Source organism: Lipotes vexillifer, unplaced genomic scaffold (genome assembly GCF_000442215.2).
Source record: "Lipotes vexillifer unplaced genomic scaffold, Lipotes_vexillifer_v1.1 scaffold111, whole genome shotgun sequence".
NCBI classification, from domain to species: domain Eukaryota; kingdom Metazoa; phylum Chordata; class Mammalia; order Artiodactyla; family Lipotidae; genus Lipotes; species Lipotes vexillifer.
In genome coordinates this window covers 1922903-1942624 of record NW_006778270.1, presented here as the reverse complement: position 1 = coordinate 1942624, position 19722 = coordinate 1922903, and the positions used below count along the sequence as shown (strand labels likewise).

At 49.2% G+C, this 19722-nt stretch overlaps 1 protein-coding gene across 1 annotated transcript in view; it reads right to left on the bottom strand.

Annotated features, from left to right (window-relative positions):
- PLXNA2 (plexin A2) overlaps window positions 1–19722 on the bottom strand; it is a 221551-nt gene that overhangs the window by 170903 nt on the left and 30926 nt on the right. Inside the window, exon 3 of the mRNA XM_007451568.1 lies at window positions 18250–18432. Coding sequence (XP_007451630.1) covers window positions 18250–18432 — 183 coding nt within the window. The remainder of the gene's footprint in view (window positions 1–18249; window positions 18433–19722) is intronic.

Below are 19722 nucleotides of genomic sequence, written 5' to 3'. Positions count from 1 at the left end.
TGTAGGGAATGAAAGGCAGGAGAAGGCAGGTAAGGAAAAGCAGTATCTTTGTCATACCCAGCGGCATTTATCAACTCTGCTTCCCTCCCGGAACTTACACTTCTCCCACACTTACTTATTTCCTCTTTCTCTTCCCTGCTCTGGAGCAGAGAGCTAACAGGGTTTAGTGGATGAGCAGACTTTGGGTGGGTTTGCTCTCCAAATCCACCACCTACTGAGTTGTCCAATAAATACACATGACATGAATGAATGGGGAGATAATTTCACCTCCCTGAGCCTTGGTTTTCTCATCTGGAAAGATACGTAGTTCTAGTCCCTGTGTTGCAGGGCTGTTGGGAGGATTAAATAAAGCGAAGTGCTTAGCACGGTGGCTGGCACAATAAATGATGTGATGACCAATAAATGTTTGTTGCTTTGCTCAGTTTCTCAACCTCAGCACTACGACATTAGGGGCAGGATCATTCTTTCCTGTGGGGGCTGTTCTGTGCATTATAGGATGTTTATCAGCATCCCTGGCCTTTATCCACCAGATGCCAGTAGCACCTCCTGCCCCCCAGACGTAACAATCAAAAATGTCTCCAGATTTTACCAAATGTCCATAGAATCACCCGAGTTGAGAGATACTGGCTTAATGTAATTAACGATGATATTAGCACCAAGTAATATATTTGAAAGCACATAGCAGGCACTGATAGTAATATTCATTATTTTGAATGAGCGAACGTATGAATGAACATGCTAAGTAAACATGGGTGTAGTTCTGCATCTTCAAACCCTTGGTGGCAGGAGGTGTACAGTCTACTAAGTTCTGGACTCCGAAAGGTTGATGGAATCACAGAGGGGGATGGGCAGGGCACCACCCGGACCACCTTGGTGTCTCCGCTGCCAGCTCTCTTTTGGCATCGAACTGGTACCTACTGGGATTTGCAGATGGAGCACTGACAGGTGGGTGAGGCTGTGAGCTAAGTGAGGCTGAAGGAATTTTCCCCTCTGAGAAAGGGCAGTCCCAAAGGGATCTGTCTGCAGCAACTGATGGCTCGAATTTCTGTGTATGAGATGTGATTGCTTGAATCATGTGCACTCCCCGAAGAATCTCATGCTTTGCCCATGGCCAGCCGGAGACACTGCTAGGAACTTCTGAAGTCCTACCTTACCTGGAGGACACACATGCAAGCCCCTTTTGACTCCCATCAAGAAGATGTCTTACTACTGGGGCAGAAAGATGACTCCTGTCCTAGGAGTTTTTCCCTCCTTCCCCCTCCCCACTTTCCCCCTCTCCTTTCTTTCTTTTTAAACATGTATTGAATCTCTGCTACATTAGTTGGTCCTACAGACACAGAGGTGATAAGTGCAGCCCCTATCCCAAAACTGCTGAGTATACTGAGGGCAGAGAAAGAAAAAAAGGGTGATGACAATACATACAATGATAATAGGTAACATTTACTGAGCCCTTATCCTATTTTGGACACGTATCCTATTTTGGACACTGCTCTCTGTGCTTTACCTATATTGGCTCATTTACATGTAGCTCCACAACAAGCCTGTGAGGCAGAAACTATTATTATTTCTAGTTTGCACATGAGGAGATAGGCACAGAGAGGCGAGGTGATTCTTACTATGCCACCCAGGTACTAAGGTGCAGAGTCAGGAGTGGAATCCAGGACAGCTTGGGCCTGGACTCTTCTTAACCACTATGCTCCCTGCTCTGATAGCCATGTGATGGGGTGCTATGAAGCACACAAAGGGGGGCCTTCCTGGAGGAGGTGATGCCATAGTACCTTGAAGATGAGAAGGTGTTAGGCGGGTAGGACAACACGCGCAAAGTCCCGAGGTGAGAAGGCCATGGAGATGCAACAACGTCCAAAAAGCAAGTCTTAGCCCCCCTGTGTGCATCCCCGCCCCTGACCTCATGGCTGGGTTAGAGCCGTGAACTCAGCTATCAGGACTCCTGCCTCTGGCCTGGGCTGGTTCTCTGGACACTCACTCGGAGCCACCCATTTGGCCTCCTGTCCTAGCCTGTGCTGTCTGATTTGGCTTTACAACCAAGACCGGGGCTGATACTCTGTCTCCTGCCTGTGAGGTCTTCAACGATCCACTCCTCCCTTAGGCCTGATCTAGTCTTCATGCTTCAGCCCTCACTCACCTCTTGGTCTTGATCTGGGTTCTTTCTGTCTCACCTTGTTCTGCTGCCACTTACACCAAGTTTGGGAGTGGGAGTTTGTGTGTGTGTGTGCGTGTGTGTATGTGTGCATGTGAATGTGTACCTGTACTTGTGTACGTGCGTGCATATGTGTATCCGTGCGTGTATCTAATACGTGCATGTGTACGTACGTGTGTATGCATGGTAGGTGGTGAGTATGGTGTATGCATACCTGTTACAAGGGGTACACACCACTCGATGGTCAGGTAGGCCCAACATTTCATCTTCTGTCATTTAAATCTGATACATATAAAATAGATGAGAGCAAGATGCTTTGACTGAAGGGGGATGGAACTGGGGGATTAGAGTGGTCACCTTAGAGCTCAAAGGCACACCGTCTAAAAACCATTAGACAGACTCAACATTTTAGGGTCAAAGACTGCTTTGAGAATCTGATGGAAGCAATGGGCCCTCTACACAAAAATTACAGACATACAAATGTTTGCATAACATTTTTGGGGGTAGATCATGAGCCCCCCTGAACCCAGGAACACTTGTTAAAAGTCCTGTGCATTCAACTTCTGCCACATCCTCCTACTGGGTCTCCCTGCCCCTCTGACTTTGCTGGGGAGAGTTATAAGAGGTTGGCAGCTGCAGCACAGGGAATGATGAAACCCAGACAAGTCCTACCATTGCTTCGTTTGCTCAAGGAGAGGAGAGGCCCAGGATTTGGAAAGCAAAAGCTTCTCCTACTCAAATTCCTATGACAAGGGCATGGCTGTTAACATTGCTCCCACATGGCCAGCCCTAGGTGGCTTGGGTGTCAGAGATGATTGTTGCCTCAGTTTCCACACTAGCTTAAAGCCTGTGGGCTCCTATATCTAGAATGGGCAAGGGATGGGCATCCAGGGTCCAACCATAGTGTCATTGCTGGGTGATGCTGGGCAAATCTCTTGACTCCTCTGGGCCAGTTTCCTCATCCAGAAGACCACAGTCCATGGGGTTGTTAGGATGACTAGATGAGCTCAAAATGAGTGCTATATACATGAAAGCTCTTTACATACCTCAAACCGTTAAGTAAGATTAAGGGGGTTCTTAGTATCTTGGCATTCAGAGAATGACTGGGAGATTTATACCAAGAGAGTTGTCTTCTTCCGGACTGGGAACTAGGGAGATTTATCCAGGGTCATCTCTCGATAAGTCCTGGGGTAGCGGGGGGAGCTCACAGCTTAGGGCACTTAGCTCCGGACAATCCCAGCAACATCCAGGGGTCCTGGAGTCATCTGCTCCCTCTTTCAAGGCTCCCATCCCTCAGCCCAGGAAAGAGACTCTAGAACAGCCTCTTGCTACAGCTCCCCTGGTCCTTTGTGCTCTGGTTGGGGCTCTAGTCTACTACGAGATGTAAATCCACTTCCAAGTTCACAGTGAGGGAAAAATGAGAAGGTTCTTCATTGGGTCTGCCTGCTGTTAATGAGCTGATCTGGGGGAAAAGACTGAGTGAAAATGAACAGTCACTACCCAGAGTCACTGGAGTGTTCCTTGCAGCTGGCCCCAATGTATGTGTTTTATGTGGCGCTCAGGCTGCCGGTGCCTGGGGCCCACAGGCAGGTTTATGAGATTAAAGCCCAGTGCCCAATAAATAATTTAGCAGCTTACTGCAAAAATACAGACACGCAGTGTAATAGCTACTATCTCCAGCAGCCTGATGTGTACGGACATTTTAAATGCACGTCACTTTCATCTACTTGCTTCCATTTGATGCGGGGTCCAAAACCAAAGAAGGAAGAGAAAAAGAACATCACCTCCACCCTCTGTCCGCGTCCTGCCACTAAGATGGGGTTGATGAGAAAGAAAACTCTTCAACACACTAATTATTCAGGGCTTTGCTGGCTATCCTTCCCCACCACCCAACTCCTTCTATCTCTGCTCTATTCTTTGCTTGCGGTTCCTGTTTGTGTGTGCAGAAAGAATCTGAAATCTCCACTAGACTAATTACTCATTCAGAATTTGGTTTTCTTCTCCCAGGGGTGCCTTTTATGGAGCAAAGCTGGCTCCAGGTGCTGGCTCCTGCAGAGTCGCAAGTGACTTGCTTATGGATGCAGCTCAAAGCTGAAATAAATAAATATCACCGCCATGACCACCAGAAACCTGGCTGAAGTTCTAATGAGGCGGAAGTTAGTGGTGATTGATTGGTAAGACTTGGTCTTGGGCATGAGGGAGGGGCAGAGGATTGGAGAGGGAAGAAGGAAGAGGCTGGGGTGGGCGTCACAGGGAGAGAGGGTGGGAGGAGGCAGAGACACTTGCAGGCAGTGGCTCCAAGATCTAGAAGCATCAATGGGACATGAGTGGCACAGTAATCTATGTAGCAACATGAGCTAGCAGCAGAAAACGATGCCAAAGGGAACCATCCTCTTCTTATTGGAAAGTTTACTGGTTCTGATCAAAGTTCAGGGACAAGTGGCTTCAGTGGGAATGAGGGAGAGTGGTAGGATTTCCCTCTAGCTCTTGAAGAAATCTGGGAGGGTGGCATCCACTTCTGTACCAACCCCTTGATTCTCCTTCTGTGGGTAGCATCTACTCCAGACCCACTGGCCCCTGGGCTTGTACAGACACCACCAAGCTTACCCAAGCCCCCCTACGTTTTGTGCCTCCTTGGCCTTGGACGCATTTACTGCCAGTGGCTGTGGCTTATCTCCCGTTGTTTATGGCCTGGGACAGGCTGCCTACAAATAGGTCCCCAAAGAGTGGGGAAATGCAGGCACCTGCCATTCTTTGAAGCTCTTTCCAGAAATGAAAAGGACAGTCATAAAATGTGGCATGCGGGGGAGGAGGTGGGGTGGGGGTGACATGCATCATAAAAAGCGTAATGGACTAATGCTAATACACAGACTGGCTGCAGCCCAGGGGTGTCTGCTGGGTTCAGACATAAATATTGGGGAGGCACCAAGGAGACAGATTTTTTATTTCTTTGATTTGATGGGGAGAGGCTGGGCATATTTTTTCCTCTATTTCTCTGACTGTGGCCATTCCTCTGGCGAGACCACCAATCTGTTTGAGACTGAAGCTACTCAGTGTTTTATGGCTTCCAGAGCAGTTAGACTCTTGGAAAGACTGGAGGTGCAGAAGCATTTGTGGGTGCATCACATTACCTCACAGGGTCAGTCCACTTGGGGGTTTTGTTGGCGTCATCCAAGATCTTGCAAGTGACAAGAGATCAGAATGGGGTGAGTGTCACCGTGCTGGATGTATGCTCGAATCCATGTATGAGTAACTAGGTACCTGCCCAACATCAGGCAAATTTTGAAAATTAAAGGGACTGATTTATGTCCTCTGCTTCATGGGAACCAAAAGAACAGCAACCCCAGCAATAACCCAACACGAATCTCCATCCCCTCTTAACTTCAGGCATAAAGAGTAAAACAGCTGTTTGTTAACTAATGGCAAATTCAGGTACTTCAGGACTGAACCAAGCACAATGTTTTCGAGGGTTTTCTACATTCTCTGGCTAATGTTGGCCATTGGCCCACTGCTATCTATCCACGCATTTGTCTTGAAGTATGCCCATGCATAGAAAGGGTAAATGTACAGTGGAGGTATGGGCAGAAAGCAGAAGCGAGTAAGAATCCTGTATGAAAAGGGCCTCCATTCCAGGTGAGGCTATGGTGCCCTCGCCCCTTTCTTCGTACCTTGAAGCACTCAGCGCCTAGGAGTTGTGCTCAAGCTCTGGGCCCTGAACTCAAGGACGGATTCAGTCCACCTAGAACCCTGGGCTACCTGAGAATAAAGAGAAACAACAGAAATTGTGGTGCCTATGGTGGGGTGAGAAGCCCCGGCTCAGCCTTTCAGTGTGTGTGAGAAAAAGACCGGAGGCGTTTGGAATTCATGTTGCAGTTCACCATTTGTTTGGAAGAGTTAATTTTCCATGTGCTGTCCCCGAGAAGAGGTGGGAAATAAAGGGGCAGTCTTCCGAATGCCATGGGTACCGAGAGCTAGAGCCTTTTGTCCTCTGCATCTGGGTATATGTGAGAGGAGGAAGAGGAAGGGGAGTGAGGAATCTTATTAGGTGTGGAAGGCCCATGATAAGCAATTGAGACACTTCTCTAACCTCATTATAATCCTTATGAAGTAGGTATTATTATTCCTGTTTTAAAGGTGAGAACCCTCAAATCTGAGTTTCCAAGAGGTTACATAACTTAGCTAAGATCACAAACTTAATACATAGTAGGGTTAGGACCTGAACTTAAACCACTGTCTTCTCACAATGACATAAAAATACGAAAGGAAAAAAAAATCAATAAATGATGATTTGGAGGAAAAATTATTTTCAGTCTGACAGTCAAAAGAGCAGGGACAAGTGCATCTCTTATGCCAAGTGGTGCATATTATTCCCAGCGATGAGGGGCGGGTGTCACCACGTGTGCCACTGTTAGAAAAGGATTAGAGGACCCTTGTGTGCATGATGACGTGTGATTACTCAGAGGGTGAGTGGGGCATTGAGTCTCCAGCGCTGACCTGGGTGCCTGATGATAATAAATGACTGGGCTCCCCAGTAAATAAATATGCTGCGGATTTACCTGGGAAAGCACCTCATCATGAGAGAGAGCTCATCCTTTCCCACCAGGTGTAGCAGTGGGCCCTTTTATGTGTGAGGTTAACCGGCGCTCTCTGGATGGGAACCCTTGGAATCAGTTGTGAGTGGGGGTCTTGCCCAATCATCTACCTAAAAATGAGGCCAATTGGGCCTATCAATAGGGGTTTGGCTCAGCTCCTTCCAACCAAGCTTGGGGCATACCAAGACGTTCCTCTTCCCTCAGTTGGCTCATAGCCACCTGAAAGTCTGAGAAAGAAATCACCAGAGTACCTAGTCTTTTAGCCTAAGGTTAAAGTTAGACTTAAAGAAGACCTTCCTGACTCTGAGCTGTCGGACCCTAGACCATAAGCAAGCAAATTGGCTCTGGAATATCCTTTCCTAAAGATTTCAAAGAGAGGGAGAGATACCTAATTGCTGCCCACAGCTCTGGACAAGGGGGAACCTTCCCTCCAGCCTTACCTTTGCTTGCTGATATTTTAGTAAAGGCCCAATACAAATATAGAATGTATAATTTTCACATCATTCTTGGCAAATCCCAGGTGCGGCCCATTAGCAGAGTTCCAAGGATGCCATTTTCTATCAAGAAAAAGATATGCCGCATCAGAGTGCTTAGCTAAGGGCCCTATTAATAGCAATCCTAATTATATGGCTGCAAATTTAATTCATAGCAATGATTAGTGTCAGAATCAAAGGCATCAGGCATCAATATTGATGGAATTGCATAAGCTCCATAAACAGAGAACAAGCATTCGGGCCCATCCCCCCAGCAGTGGTTTGCTGTTAACTATTACATTAAATGTCTCTTCCAATTTTGCCAGATCAAAATGAGTCCATTTCTCAGTGTCCTCCTCCCCCACCCGAAACCTTTGCCCGGCCAGCTCTGAATGGGTATGACTGGCACACAAAAGATCCCAGACAGCGTCTTTGAAGGAAAGCCCGGGGCCTCCAAGGGATGCACGGGTGATGGGCCCAGGCCCCACACTTTACACGGCAGCTCTTGGCCTTGTCAGTAACACTCCTTTGTCTCCCCTTCAGAAAGCTCACAGCAAACAATGATGCCTGGAGAAAGGGGAGTCAGCTGGGGACTGTGTGTGGCACAAAGGCTGCCACTCCATCCATTGTGGCCTGGGCTGAGATGGGTGGGAAGGGGAGGAGGAGGCGTGAGGGGAGTGACACAAGGCAGCGTGTGCCGAGGTGACAGCTGCCACGTCCCGGTTTTCCAGGGGATCTTGGCTGGAAAGAGTGCAGAGTTAGTCCTTCCACTCTTCTCTCCTGCATCTTCTTGCAGCTCTCTGTAGGGCAGGTGGTGGGTTACAGAGGGACCAACAGAAACTCAGAGAAGGGCGATAGAGTGCTCAAAGTTAGTGGTTCACAAAGCCCAGGTCTGGAGTCAGAGGGATCTAGATTCCAATCCCAGCTGTCCAATTAGTAGCAGTGTGACTCAGCAAGTTACCTAACTTTGTTGAGCCTCAGTCTGCTCATATGGAAGATGGATGTAATATTAATCCTTACCTTACAAGGGTATTGTGAGGTTTAACTAAAAAATTACGTAGCTCAGGGCTTAGGACATAGTGAGTGTCTAAGTTATAATAGGCCCACTCCCTGAAAAATAAATAAATAAATAAAGAAAGAAAGAAAGAAAGCAGCATGCCTAGAAAAAGTACTCATATGTAAAACTTGAGGTTCCCAATTCAGTGTTCTTCTGACTTGTCAGAACTTCTTATCCCCAAGGCAAGCATTTTGTGGGTAAGCAGGCCTCCTTGCTGGCCAGGCTCTAGAAAGATCCTCAAGTCACATACAGTGAGGGCTCAGCAATGCTGGGCACCCCAGAGCAAGGCTGTATGGCCAGGCTTGGGATAGGAAGTTCAGCTAGACTCCTGCCCTGGAGAGAACGATCCCCAGACCAATTTTAGGTTCTGCTTAGGGAATGCTTGCATGCTAGGGAAAGGCAGAGGTCAGCCTGAGGTTTTGTGCAGAGGGAACGTTGTTCCATATGATACAGAGAGAAGGGCCCCAAAAGTAAAGTCTAAAAACCTGGATTTTATCTTGCTTCTGTTGCTAAGGACCTGGGTGATTTTGTGCAGATCACTTAACCTTTCTAGGCCTCAGCTGTCTCATCCACAAAATAGAACAATAAACATCTCACCTGCCCAAAGTCTGTTGGCTGGACTAGTTTTCTGAGGGCCTTTCCAGTTATAAAATCAGGGGAACATTCCTGACCTTGTGTGACGGAGTCCACCTTCCCCCTGGGGGGTGGGGATGACCCCTTTGCAGGGTCCAGACTTCATGGCCTCTTCTCCTTCCTTGGCTGCACTCTCATCCACCCCTGAACACAGAAGTGTGAGAATTCCTGATTTGCTACTAAAGGCTGTTAATACTATTGCCCCTTCCAGGTTAGGTGGGGACGCCCAGCTGGTGTCAGTAGCCTTTGAAATCCAGTGAGGTTTTGGAGAATGATGGCTGATTGGGACAATCCCAGAGGCACCAGCTCCTAAACTTGTGCCCCATCTTGAAGCCTAGAAACCTTACTGGAGGCTGAGGCCAGAAGAGGAACAAAATCCCAGGAAGAAACTTAAAGGACAGAACCTCAGGGTGACCTTCAGCACCTTGCATCTCCATATATCTCCTGCTTCTCTGGACAGAAGGACACATGATAACAGGAAGGAAAGAGAAGTTCAAGTAGCTGCAAGCTTTTAGCTTCATCATTGTTGGACTATACAGGTGAATGAGGTGTGTGCTGCACCATCTCCACCTGAAATATTTGTAGCTCTGATTCCAATCTTCCCTTGATCTACCCTGTGACCCTAAGCAATCCATAATAATCCATAAGCTCTGTGAATTTCAGTATCACCATCTGTCACGGAGCAGAGAAATATCTCAATCCTTCCTGTTTATCCTAAATGCTATGGGATTAGTGAGGTAATGGAAACCAAGGGAATCTGGGTCCTTAGAAAAGGATGGTAATGGTGTAGGAGTGGTAGCAGTAACACTAGTAGAGTCACACTTACAGCAATAATGGTAATTGCAGCAATAGCTGCCATTTATTAAGCATCTGCTACACGCTGGGCTCTATATTAGGTACTTCATATCCCCCAAGTCTGACATGCATAGCAATCTTGCAAGGTAGCATCAGTGGACCAGTTGATGACATTAAGGTCTGCCCAAGATCACACAGTTCATTGAAGGTGGAGTCGTGTAGCCCTAGGATATCATGGTTGGCTTGGGAACATGCAAAGGGCAGAGACTGGCCCCGTTTTAGTTAATTCTGCAAAGCCATAAGAGCCGAACCACCACTTCCCCCAGCCCGGCCCTGAGGAGGGGTCAGTACCTATTGTTTGGTGATATGGGACTCGGAAAGCTCTCACTGGTGACTAATGCAGCTGGATGCCGGTGTCCAGCAGGATTAGATTAGTTCAGCCCAGCTGGTCTAGCCTTCTAAGTATTTTTTTTTCCCATGACACAGGGCTGGGGGCAAGGGGCAGGATTCTCTTCCTCCATCTGACCTTGCAAACATGTCGCTAAAAAAGAGGCTGATCTGACAGCTCCACTCCCCCAGGGAGCCAGAGAAGAAGCGGGCTTCAGGGGAAGCCTCAAAGATGTTGGTAATAATAATGGAAAGCACTTTTGTTGCCAAGCACCATAGTAAGAACTTCTCATACATGATTTCACTTAGTCCTTCCAACAACTATGCAAAGTGTTTATTACTACCCACTCCACAGAAGAAAAAAATTGAGGCTCACAAGTTAAGTAACAATAGTAGTGATATTTAAATGCATATAAGCTCAGCACCCCACTTTACATAAATGATTTCATTATGTTCTATTTTTTTCATTAGCACTTATTATCTTCTAAATATACTGTATATTGTGCGTTCTCATTATTTTCTTTCCACATTAAGGTATAATCTTCACTAGGGCAGGCGATGTTGACAGTTTTGTTTGCTACTGTATACCAAGCAAATGGCGCATAGTAGGTATTCAATACATTTTCGTTCAAGAATGAATGATTTCATTTAGTCCTCATTACAATCTCATGCGGCAGGTATTATAACTGTCTTCATTTTACACATGAGGAAACTGAAGCTCAGAGGTCACACAGCTAATAGACTGGAGTCAGAACTGCATACTGTAAGCTCATATGCTCTCTGTTATGCAAATAGGTTCCTACCTGAAGACAAGAGGACAGCACCAGCTGGTCTTTGGAGGTCCTGTCCAACCCCAAGATATATGTCCGTTCTCTGTATCCACAAGCAGGCAAGGCTCAATGACCTAAAAGGATGTGCATCTATGTGGTCTGTATTTTCCTAAAGATGACCGCTCTGTAAACATTAGCACCTTGGCTTCTTAAACAGTCTACAGAGCCTATTTGGGTCACCTGGATTCTGTGAGCTTGAATCATTACACCTGTGCTTCACCTGCCCTGAGATAAAGCCCCGAGCTCCAAAGGGCTCCCTCTTGGAGTGCAAAGCACCACGCTGAGCACACAGCCTGACTCCTCACACCGGGATTATCCAAGATTGAAGCACACAGGAGCCGCACAAAAGGTGCAAAAAATAAATGCATCTTTAGTTTCTCCCTTTCAGAATGACTCTGTCAGCTGGGGCTCTGGATAGAAACCCACACCCTCTCTCTCCACCTGTCACGGTCGAGCAGAGGGATGTGGTGGTCAGGGGAGGGGTTTTGGAAGGATTCTGTAAATATGCCCCCTTCCCTGTGCCAGCCAAATGCTGCCTTTCCCAGGTTCCAGAAGACCAGTTCTTGGTACCCAAGAGGCCTATAAAACAACAAAACAAACAGCGAGTTTGGCGGCAGGAGCCTGGGCAGGGAGCCAAAGTCATTACTAGGGATGTGGTGGCGAGTTCTGAGCCACCAGCCCACCTCCTCTGCACAGGCTCTGGGGCAGGGGGAGAGGGCATCTGCTGCCCACTACCCCAGCCCCCAGAGCTGCTGAGATGCATCAGGGACACAGAGCATTAGCTCAGCGGTCACAGGTCCCAAGAAATCCGCTAGGTCTCCTAGAATGAGACCCGCAGCCCTGGCTCTTTACTCAATCCAGGGTTCACAATGAGAGACGAGTGAATCATTTCCACCCCGAGGAATGAGTGGCTATTGTTTGGTGGTGTTGGCACAGCGAGAAAGGTATGTTTCTCAGCTTTTCATCCAACTTGGCTTTCCGTCTGCCAAGACAACTCCACCCCACAAGGAAGCCAAGTAGCAGGTTAGGAACTTCCGTGCATGTTTTGGGAGGAAGTATAAATGCCAATGTCAATTTTGCCAGTGGATTGGCCATGTAACCTTGGACGAGATATTTCATTTAACATCCCGGTGGCTCAGTTTTCCACATCTGTAAAATGGAGTGGAGATGCAGGGAACCATCGCCATACTTAGTTGATGTACTAGTGGAGGATGGAAAGGACCGTGGAAAGATATCTCATAAATAATCAGTGTTATCAAGTAACTGAGCAATAACCCCAGGGCCTGGGAGAGTTCATACTTTGGTGCTCCCAATGGATTCTTTCCAGTGCCTAAGCTGCTACTGCGAGAGGCTCACAGTTTTCCTGGCCTGGCTCAGTAAATCGTTTGTGAGCTTACAAAGAGAAGAATAAGAACGGGAAGGGACGTCGACAGGGTTTCCTGTGAGCTGCGGACTGGAGACCTTGGGGTGGTATGTCCCATAGGGAAAGGCAGAAAGGATTTTCCTCAAGCATTTCACAGGCATTTTGGTGGCTGCCTTAGCTAATGGGAAAGAAGGTGGTGGCAAAAGAGGTCCCGGCCCTCCCCAGACCTTGAAAAGGCTAAGTCTCTGTGGATTTGCAAAAATGTCCAGGAGTCCGATACTCCTGGCGCGGGTGGCAGGGAAGGGGTTGCCTGGGCCTCTGTACCTGCCTCTCGGCTGAAGGCAGAACTGCCTCTGATGCAGGTGAGGCAGATAGCTGGCCATGCTCTCCTGGGATCTACGGGCAACAGTGTAAACGCGGCTCCCTCCTCCCAGCTTGGTCAGCATTGCTGAGAGCACTACCCCACCCTCTACCAAACAGTGTTAACCAGAAAACAGGCTCTTTTCCTGTCGCAGCAGTTCTCTTGTTTCCTAGACCCCTCATCCCATGGCCACCCTCCAACCCTCCCCCTCCCCTGCAGACCTATCCACCACATCCTAACTTCCTTCCTTTGTAAACCAGCCACGTCAACAGGAGTCACTCTTGGTGTCTGGTTCTCTTCCAACGCATGCAAGTAGGTCTCTGGCCTGGAGGAGGTACATTTGAGATAAATTTCATGAGCAACTGATGTGTGAGAGACACTGGATCTGGCTGTGGGGATGGGTGACAAATACGGAAAAGAGGGCCCCTGTCCTCCAGGACCTGTGAATCTCAAGAGAAGTGGACACGTTATTCGGCAGCTGCTCCCGCACCAGATGCTATTGGAGCAAAGTGGCAGGGGGGTCTGAGGAGGGCGCTAGTCACAGTGCTGGAAGGGGCGAGGTGAGGGACATGTCACCAGGCCTTGAGCATCAGGAGAGGCTTCCGGCGGCAGGGTTGCAGGAGAGAACAGCGAGCCAGCACCTCCTGCTGCTGTGAGGCCCTGGGGTCGAGGGGCCAGAGGAGGCCCGAAGAAATGGGAAGCCAGGGCTGAGGCAGTGGTTTTAGCAGCTGCAAATGGAGGGGAGGAACCAATGGGACTTTGTCCCAAACCCTAGAGAGTCCTGTTTCCCGGTCCCAGCGTCTTCTGCCCTCTCAGCTCGGGCCCCAGGACCTGCCTCCTGGACCCCTCCCTTCAACCTGGGAAATATTGTTAAATGAGTCTGTAGTCCCTGTTGCCACTACTCTTCCTCGTGTGCTTTGGTATTAGCTCCGGGCATCTCTTAGGCGGACTCCCACCGCCTGCTCTTGGCCAGGAGGGATGTCGGCACAGTCAGCCGTGCCCAGCCCTAGGAGGCCCTGCTTTCCCTCCCCTGCCTCTTGCCCCAGGCCTGCCTGCCCTCATCCTCTGGGTCCTGCCTTGCCCTGTCTGGGCCAAGCACCTCCCCGCTGACCCTCACGGGCTTTCTGCTACACACCCAGGGCCAGCGTGAACCCAGTTGTGACTTCAAAGCCCACCCCCAGGGTGCCTTGGCCTTCCCCGCTCTGCTCCCCTTCTCTGTCCTCCCTTATCTCCCACCCCTACTGAGGGAGTCAGAGAAATAGGGGCGGCATAAGTGGGAAGGTCATGTGCTTGGTGCGGGTGCCTCTCCACAGCTTCCCTGATCGGTGGCCACCCAGTCTCTGCTTCAGTATTTCCACTGACTGGGAGCTCATTCCCTCTTGAGTCAACTCTTTCCATGACGGGACAGTTTGGCTGCAAGAAGCTTCTACCTCCTATTAAGTGGAAAACTATTTTACCGGGACTCCTACCTGTTGGCCCTCTTCTGCCCTCTGGGGCCACACTGAATAAGTTTAATTCATCTTGCACAGCTTCGTGGAGAAGCATGATTGTGAAACCAGACGATCAAGGTTCAAACCCTGGCTCTGCCATTTACTTGCCATGTGGCTCTTGGACACATTTCTTTACCTTTTCTGGCCTCTATTTCCTCAGCAGCAAAATGGAGGTGACAATGGCACCTACCCCATCGAGTTGTATAAAGATTAGTTAGTAGATAGCAAGCGCTTAGAATATCACCTGACACATAATAAGTGCTCAGTAAATCACAGTCTGTGAAGAAAGCCGTTTCGTCTCCTCCCTTCCACTTCTTCCCTTGGGTTAACATCCTTTTAAAAGTATTCTCCGTACAGCATGGCTCCCACATCCTTGCAGGCCTTGTTGACCTGGCTCTTTGGTTGGCTTAAGCCCTCTTACAATGTTATCTCCCATGGGAAGTGGAGCCTCCACTTTTCATGACCTTCTGTTAGTGTGGTAAAGACTCATTAACTTTGCCACCAGTTGGCTCGCAAGGTCAGCGAAAGTCCCAAGATCCTTTTCACTTGATCCTCGAGGGCTTGAGCCTCACAGTACTCTACACCTTGGCTTCAACTTCGCCAAGTCCTCCAAGCCCCTCTGTGCACTCTAGACCTTGCTGGCACGTGCTTTGCATCTTCTCAGTGCGGCACCCAAGGTCTAGAGGGCCCTTCTCTCCCATCCCCAGCTCATCACTTTGTCTGTCTCATTCAGTCTCAGAGCAAATCCTAGTAAGCTTCCTCCTCCATGAAGCCCTCCAGGTTAATCACACTGTGGCAGCTGATTTCTCTGGAATTGTTCCATCCCTGTGGTGAATCCTGGCCTATCTTCTTATCACCTCTGATGCACTGGCCCTTAGTCTAGGCAAGTGTTACACCTCTTGGTTCTGAGGTCTCGTCCTTATTCTGCCTGTTCCCTCTGCACGTTTGTGGCTCAGAAGGCAGTGGTCTCGTCTGCACTGTTCTCTGCCTGGAGAGCAGAGGGCAGGTATGAGCAAGTATGTGACACACCACAGAACAACACCTCGTGGTCCTGCCACTTCTAGGCAGTCCCTGCTTCCTCTAATCATCCCCACTCGGGGACATCCTGTCCTATGTGCTGCCATGGACGGAGACCACACAGTCTGAAAGACACCTGGTTAGGCAGGGAAGAAGTGAGTGGTCCTGACACACCCTGCTTCCCTCCCCTCTCCAAACTCTTGGCTAGTGGTTTTTTTGTTTTTTTTTTTCCTTCCTGTGTTGAAAGAGCTATGCGGCCTGGACCATGGCAGGGTTTCCTGGGGACATTCCATAAATTCCTCATGGGCCCGTTTCTCTGGGTAAATGGGAGGCCAGTGGGAGCCTGGCTTTAGTATCAGGTGCCTCAAAGGCGTGTGGGTGGAAAGGAAGGGTGAGTCGCCCAGAGGAGATGGAGTGGTATCATGAGCTCACAGAAACAACTAAAGAACATCAAAGTGAAGAGAGAAGGAACAGACAACTGCAGGTCGGAACAAGCTGTGGGCAGCCATGCCCCAGCCTCGCCCTTGAACCCTCTGACTTGCCTCCCTAGCAACTTGTCTGCTGGGGTTCCAACAGGCCTAAGAGAACTTGGCTACCTTGAGTGTGTGGCTTGAAAAGAGAGATATGGGAAGGTCAGCCCAGGGCCCTTTGAGCCTGGCTGGGTGGTTCTTCCTTTATTCAGTCCTCGTCCACCCATTTGGCAAACATTAATTCCCTAACTCAGATCCAGGGCTGAAGAGAATGGAGGCCCTAGCCCCTGGCTGAACACTGCAGCAAGCCTGAACCCGAAGGCTGTTCTCAGCCACCACCCCTGGGGTTCCGTGGCTGCTTCTTTAGGTAAAACAGGTGTCAACTCGGATGTCAGGACAAGAGGCAACTTGTCTTCATCTCTAAGCTTGGACGAGTCACTTTTCTTCTCTGGGCCTCAATTTTCCTGCCAAATACCACTAGTATTGGGCTAGATGGTCTCTAAGGTTCCTTAGAGAATGGTTTTATTTTTCGAGACAGTTTTGAGGCCCATCCCAGGTGGGAACACTTGGTGAAAGGATGAGGCAGAAAGAAGGAAATAAATATGAACAAGGCATGACCCCTGCCTTTAACAGAACTTTCAAGAGAATAAAGGAGACAGAATCACAGGAATGATCCAGAACAGTGACGGAAGGTGCAGGAAGGATAGGAGAAAATGCTGAGCACTAGATTAGTTGTGGCTCCTGCTGGCCTTCCAGAGCCTTTGTGCAATTGAGAAACAGGTGGTATTTATGGGCAGATGAGTCAGCTCCAGGAGCTCCTCTGGGGGTATGTTTATACCCTAGGGTGTATGGCTTGACAAGGAGAGTTCAGATTGGATTTCAATTCCCATAGGCACCTCGGCCCAAAGTCCCTGGGTAAGTCACAATCTACCCAGCTGTATAGATAACCCTGCAGGAAAGTAGCCAGCCTCAGGGGTCCAAGTTGAACCCTTTCTTGATAGAATATACCACTTTTTTTTTTTTTTGCGGTACGTCAGCCTCACCGCTGTGGCCTCTTCCGGACGTGCAGGCCCAGCGGCCATGGCTCACGGGCCCAGCCGCTCTGCGGCATGTGGGATCTTCCCGGACCGGGGCAAGAACCCGCGTCCCCTGCATCGGCAGGCGGACTCTCAACCAGTGCGCCACCAGGGAAGCCCCAGAATATAACACTTTTTAAAAATCGAAGTAGACTCGATTTACAATGTTGCGTCAGTTTCAGGTATACAGCAAAGTAATTCAGTTTTAAATACATATATGTATATATCCTATTCCAGACTCTTTTCTAGAGTACACCACTTTTAAATCTTAGTGGAATCTCAGAAGGCCAACTCCTTCCCTCTCCACTTCTGGGAAAGCAAACGCCGGGACCACACTCATCCTCACTCTCCCGTACCTGAAACCAAGCCAGGGCCCACAGTCCCAGGCCAAGTGGAGGGCACAGGACAGGTACAGGTGGGCACCTCTCCACAGAGTGAGGAAAGGGTTAAAGGGCTTTGGCATCATGAGAAAGAAGGCGTCTCCACATCAACCCAGACCAGTTTTTCTCACCTCCTTTGGCAGCAACTCAGAACAAGCAGAACACGGAAATTCTTCCTCAGGCTCCCTCCCTGCCACTCTCCCTCTACATTCCCAAACAACATCTCTCCTGAGGCTCTAACTGGATTAGGAGGAAAGAGCCACAGGGCTGATGTCAACATCAAAGGGTGAGATGCGGTGAGGTCTGGCCTGTGTCTTGATCCACAGGTGCTGGGACTGGGGAAAGGTGGCAGGAGGGTGAGCTTGGGAAAAAGGGATTAGCAGGGACTGGAAAGAACATGGCTGCTGTAATCCCACATAATAAACCAGACTGTGCTCCGTCTCTACACCTTAAGCGCTAGACGAGCAGGTACATGCTTCCGGCTTCAGCCCGCCGCGCAGGAGGCTTCCCGTGCTGCCAGTCCCAGATGGCCCGTGCCCTCCCATGGGCAGAGGTGCTCAGAGCAGGCACAGGATAAGATGCCTACTTCCTCTTGTCAGCTCAGGACTTGGGGGTGAGGGAGGAGGGGTGGGGAAGAGATTGCGATTGCAGGAAGAGGAAAGATAGGAGAACAGCCCCTTATCCAGGCACCATATACCATCCCAGAGAGGCACCACCATCGGCTGAGAAGTGAGACCCATAATGTGCTTCAAGCAGCTGCTCTGGACTCAACGAAGACTTTTGATCAGTACAATCACCTCTATAGACTGTGGGGAGGGATTTGTGATGTGGGTGATTCCTAATATAGATAATCAAAAAGCAGTTCTACTTGATTTGGAGATTTTTTTTTTCTCCTCTAGATGGATGCACTTTCCTAATTCCTTGGAGTTTGGTCAATATTGAAATACGTTTACATCACCAAGACACTCACTGACCAGTAGGTAGAGGAAAGCAGCTAGAAGATGAGGCACAAATTAACCCCTAGCAACCCTCCCCACTCTAGCTGTTCCTGCCCCAAGAAAACTGAGCTGCCTTCTAGCTAAGTCTCCATCAACAGCAAACTTCCAGAAGAGGCTCTCAGCCGAGGAGCTGAACAGCATCGGGGCGTCCAGGCTCACGGACTCTTACCTTTTTCAGCTTGCCGCTCTTTGTGCCCACAAACACCACGCTGTAGCCATTGTAAACATAGGACGCCACCGAGGTCATGCGGTCCCGGCTGGTGGTGTACAGGGTCAGGCCCTCCACTGGAATTGAGCCTCCAAGTGGCTGGTTGATGTCCAGTCCACAGAAGTTGTCATCGATGGGCACCGGCTGGAGAGAAGGGGAGGGACCCGGGGTGAGTAGCAGCGGAGGCAGGGCCGAGTTGATCCACACCAGCCCACCCACCGTGGCCACCAGCCCCAGGACACCAGGCCTCAGAGAAATTCAGGCATGGAGTTCAGGGGCCTAACACATACTGCACACACAAACATCTCACGGCTGACCCATGAACCCCGCACTGACTCCTGTGAAACCAGACAGCTTTCTTCTCCCTCACCTGCTATCACCCACTCACTTTTCTGCCAAGACAACCAGCGACAGTTTGCAAAGCTGACTGCTCAAACTCATTTCCTGGTCATTTACATGTCCCTGTGGACCATGCCATTTGTGGCGGTCTTTCTATTTAGACAGTGGAGATTCAGTCTAGAGGCAACATCACAGGATTCCTACCAGCCTGGTGGCGTTCCTTATTTGTTTCCTGGACTGCAAAGGCCTGCCTTTGGGCATAAGGAATTTTCAGTCATTCCATTATTCACCACATCCCATACTGGGGATAGATTAAAAAGGGTTATCTCAATATTGAACAGTGCCTTATACTTTGGAAAACTTACTCCATCTACATGAATCTCAGTTTCTTCAGGTGTCACACTACCTGCCCACCTTTGTGAGAGAATCACTGGGGAGAAAAGGAAATGACGCGAGCGAAGAGATTCGTTTAGTTGTACAACGATTCTCATCACTGTCCGTTAGAGGTCTTCAGTGATGTTTGCGTAGATTCTGGGGGAGATGGCCTTCTTGTTAGCAGCCTTTTTCAGGGAGTGGGGGTATGCTTGTATCTGTCATTGAATAAAAAAATTAAAAAAAAATTAAGGTCTCTTCTCTCTCAGAAGAGACTAGGGCACCTTGAAAGGACATTGCACCTTGCACCTTGAGCAAGTGGCAAAATAGCTGGACAGAAAGAATCCCAGTCTCTGCTCTTCCTCTATGTGAACTCTGATCAGTAACAGCCTCTTTGGGGACTGTTAAAGTGATGATTTCTAAGATCTCATTCAGTTAAAAAAAAAAAAGACTGCATGCTTCCTGAGGACAGGGGCTGCGGAGGGGGCTGCATTCTCTGCACACTGTCTAGTCTGGGGCTGGGCTATGACAGATCCTCCGAAACATCCCAGTTGATTGCACAACAGGGAATCCTGTGGGCAAAGGTTGCAGACTCTGGGCCAGAAAGAGCCCTGAGCCCTGTGGCAGCTGTTCCTCCTGGGTCTGGAAAGGCATCCTCGAGGAGGAAGGAAGTGACGGTTGTGGGAAGCACAGAAAGCATCACGGAGAGACCTGTTCCCATCA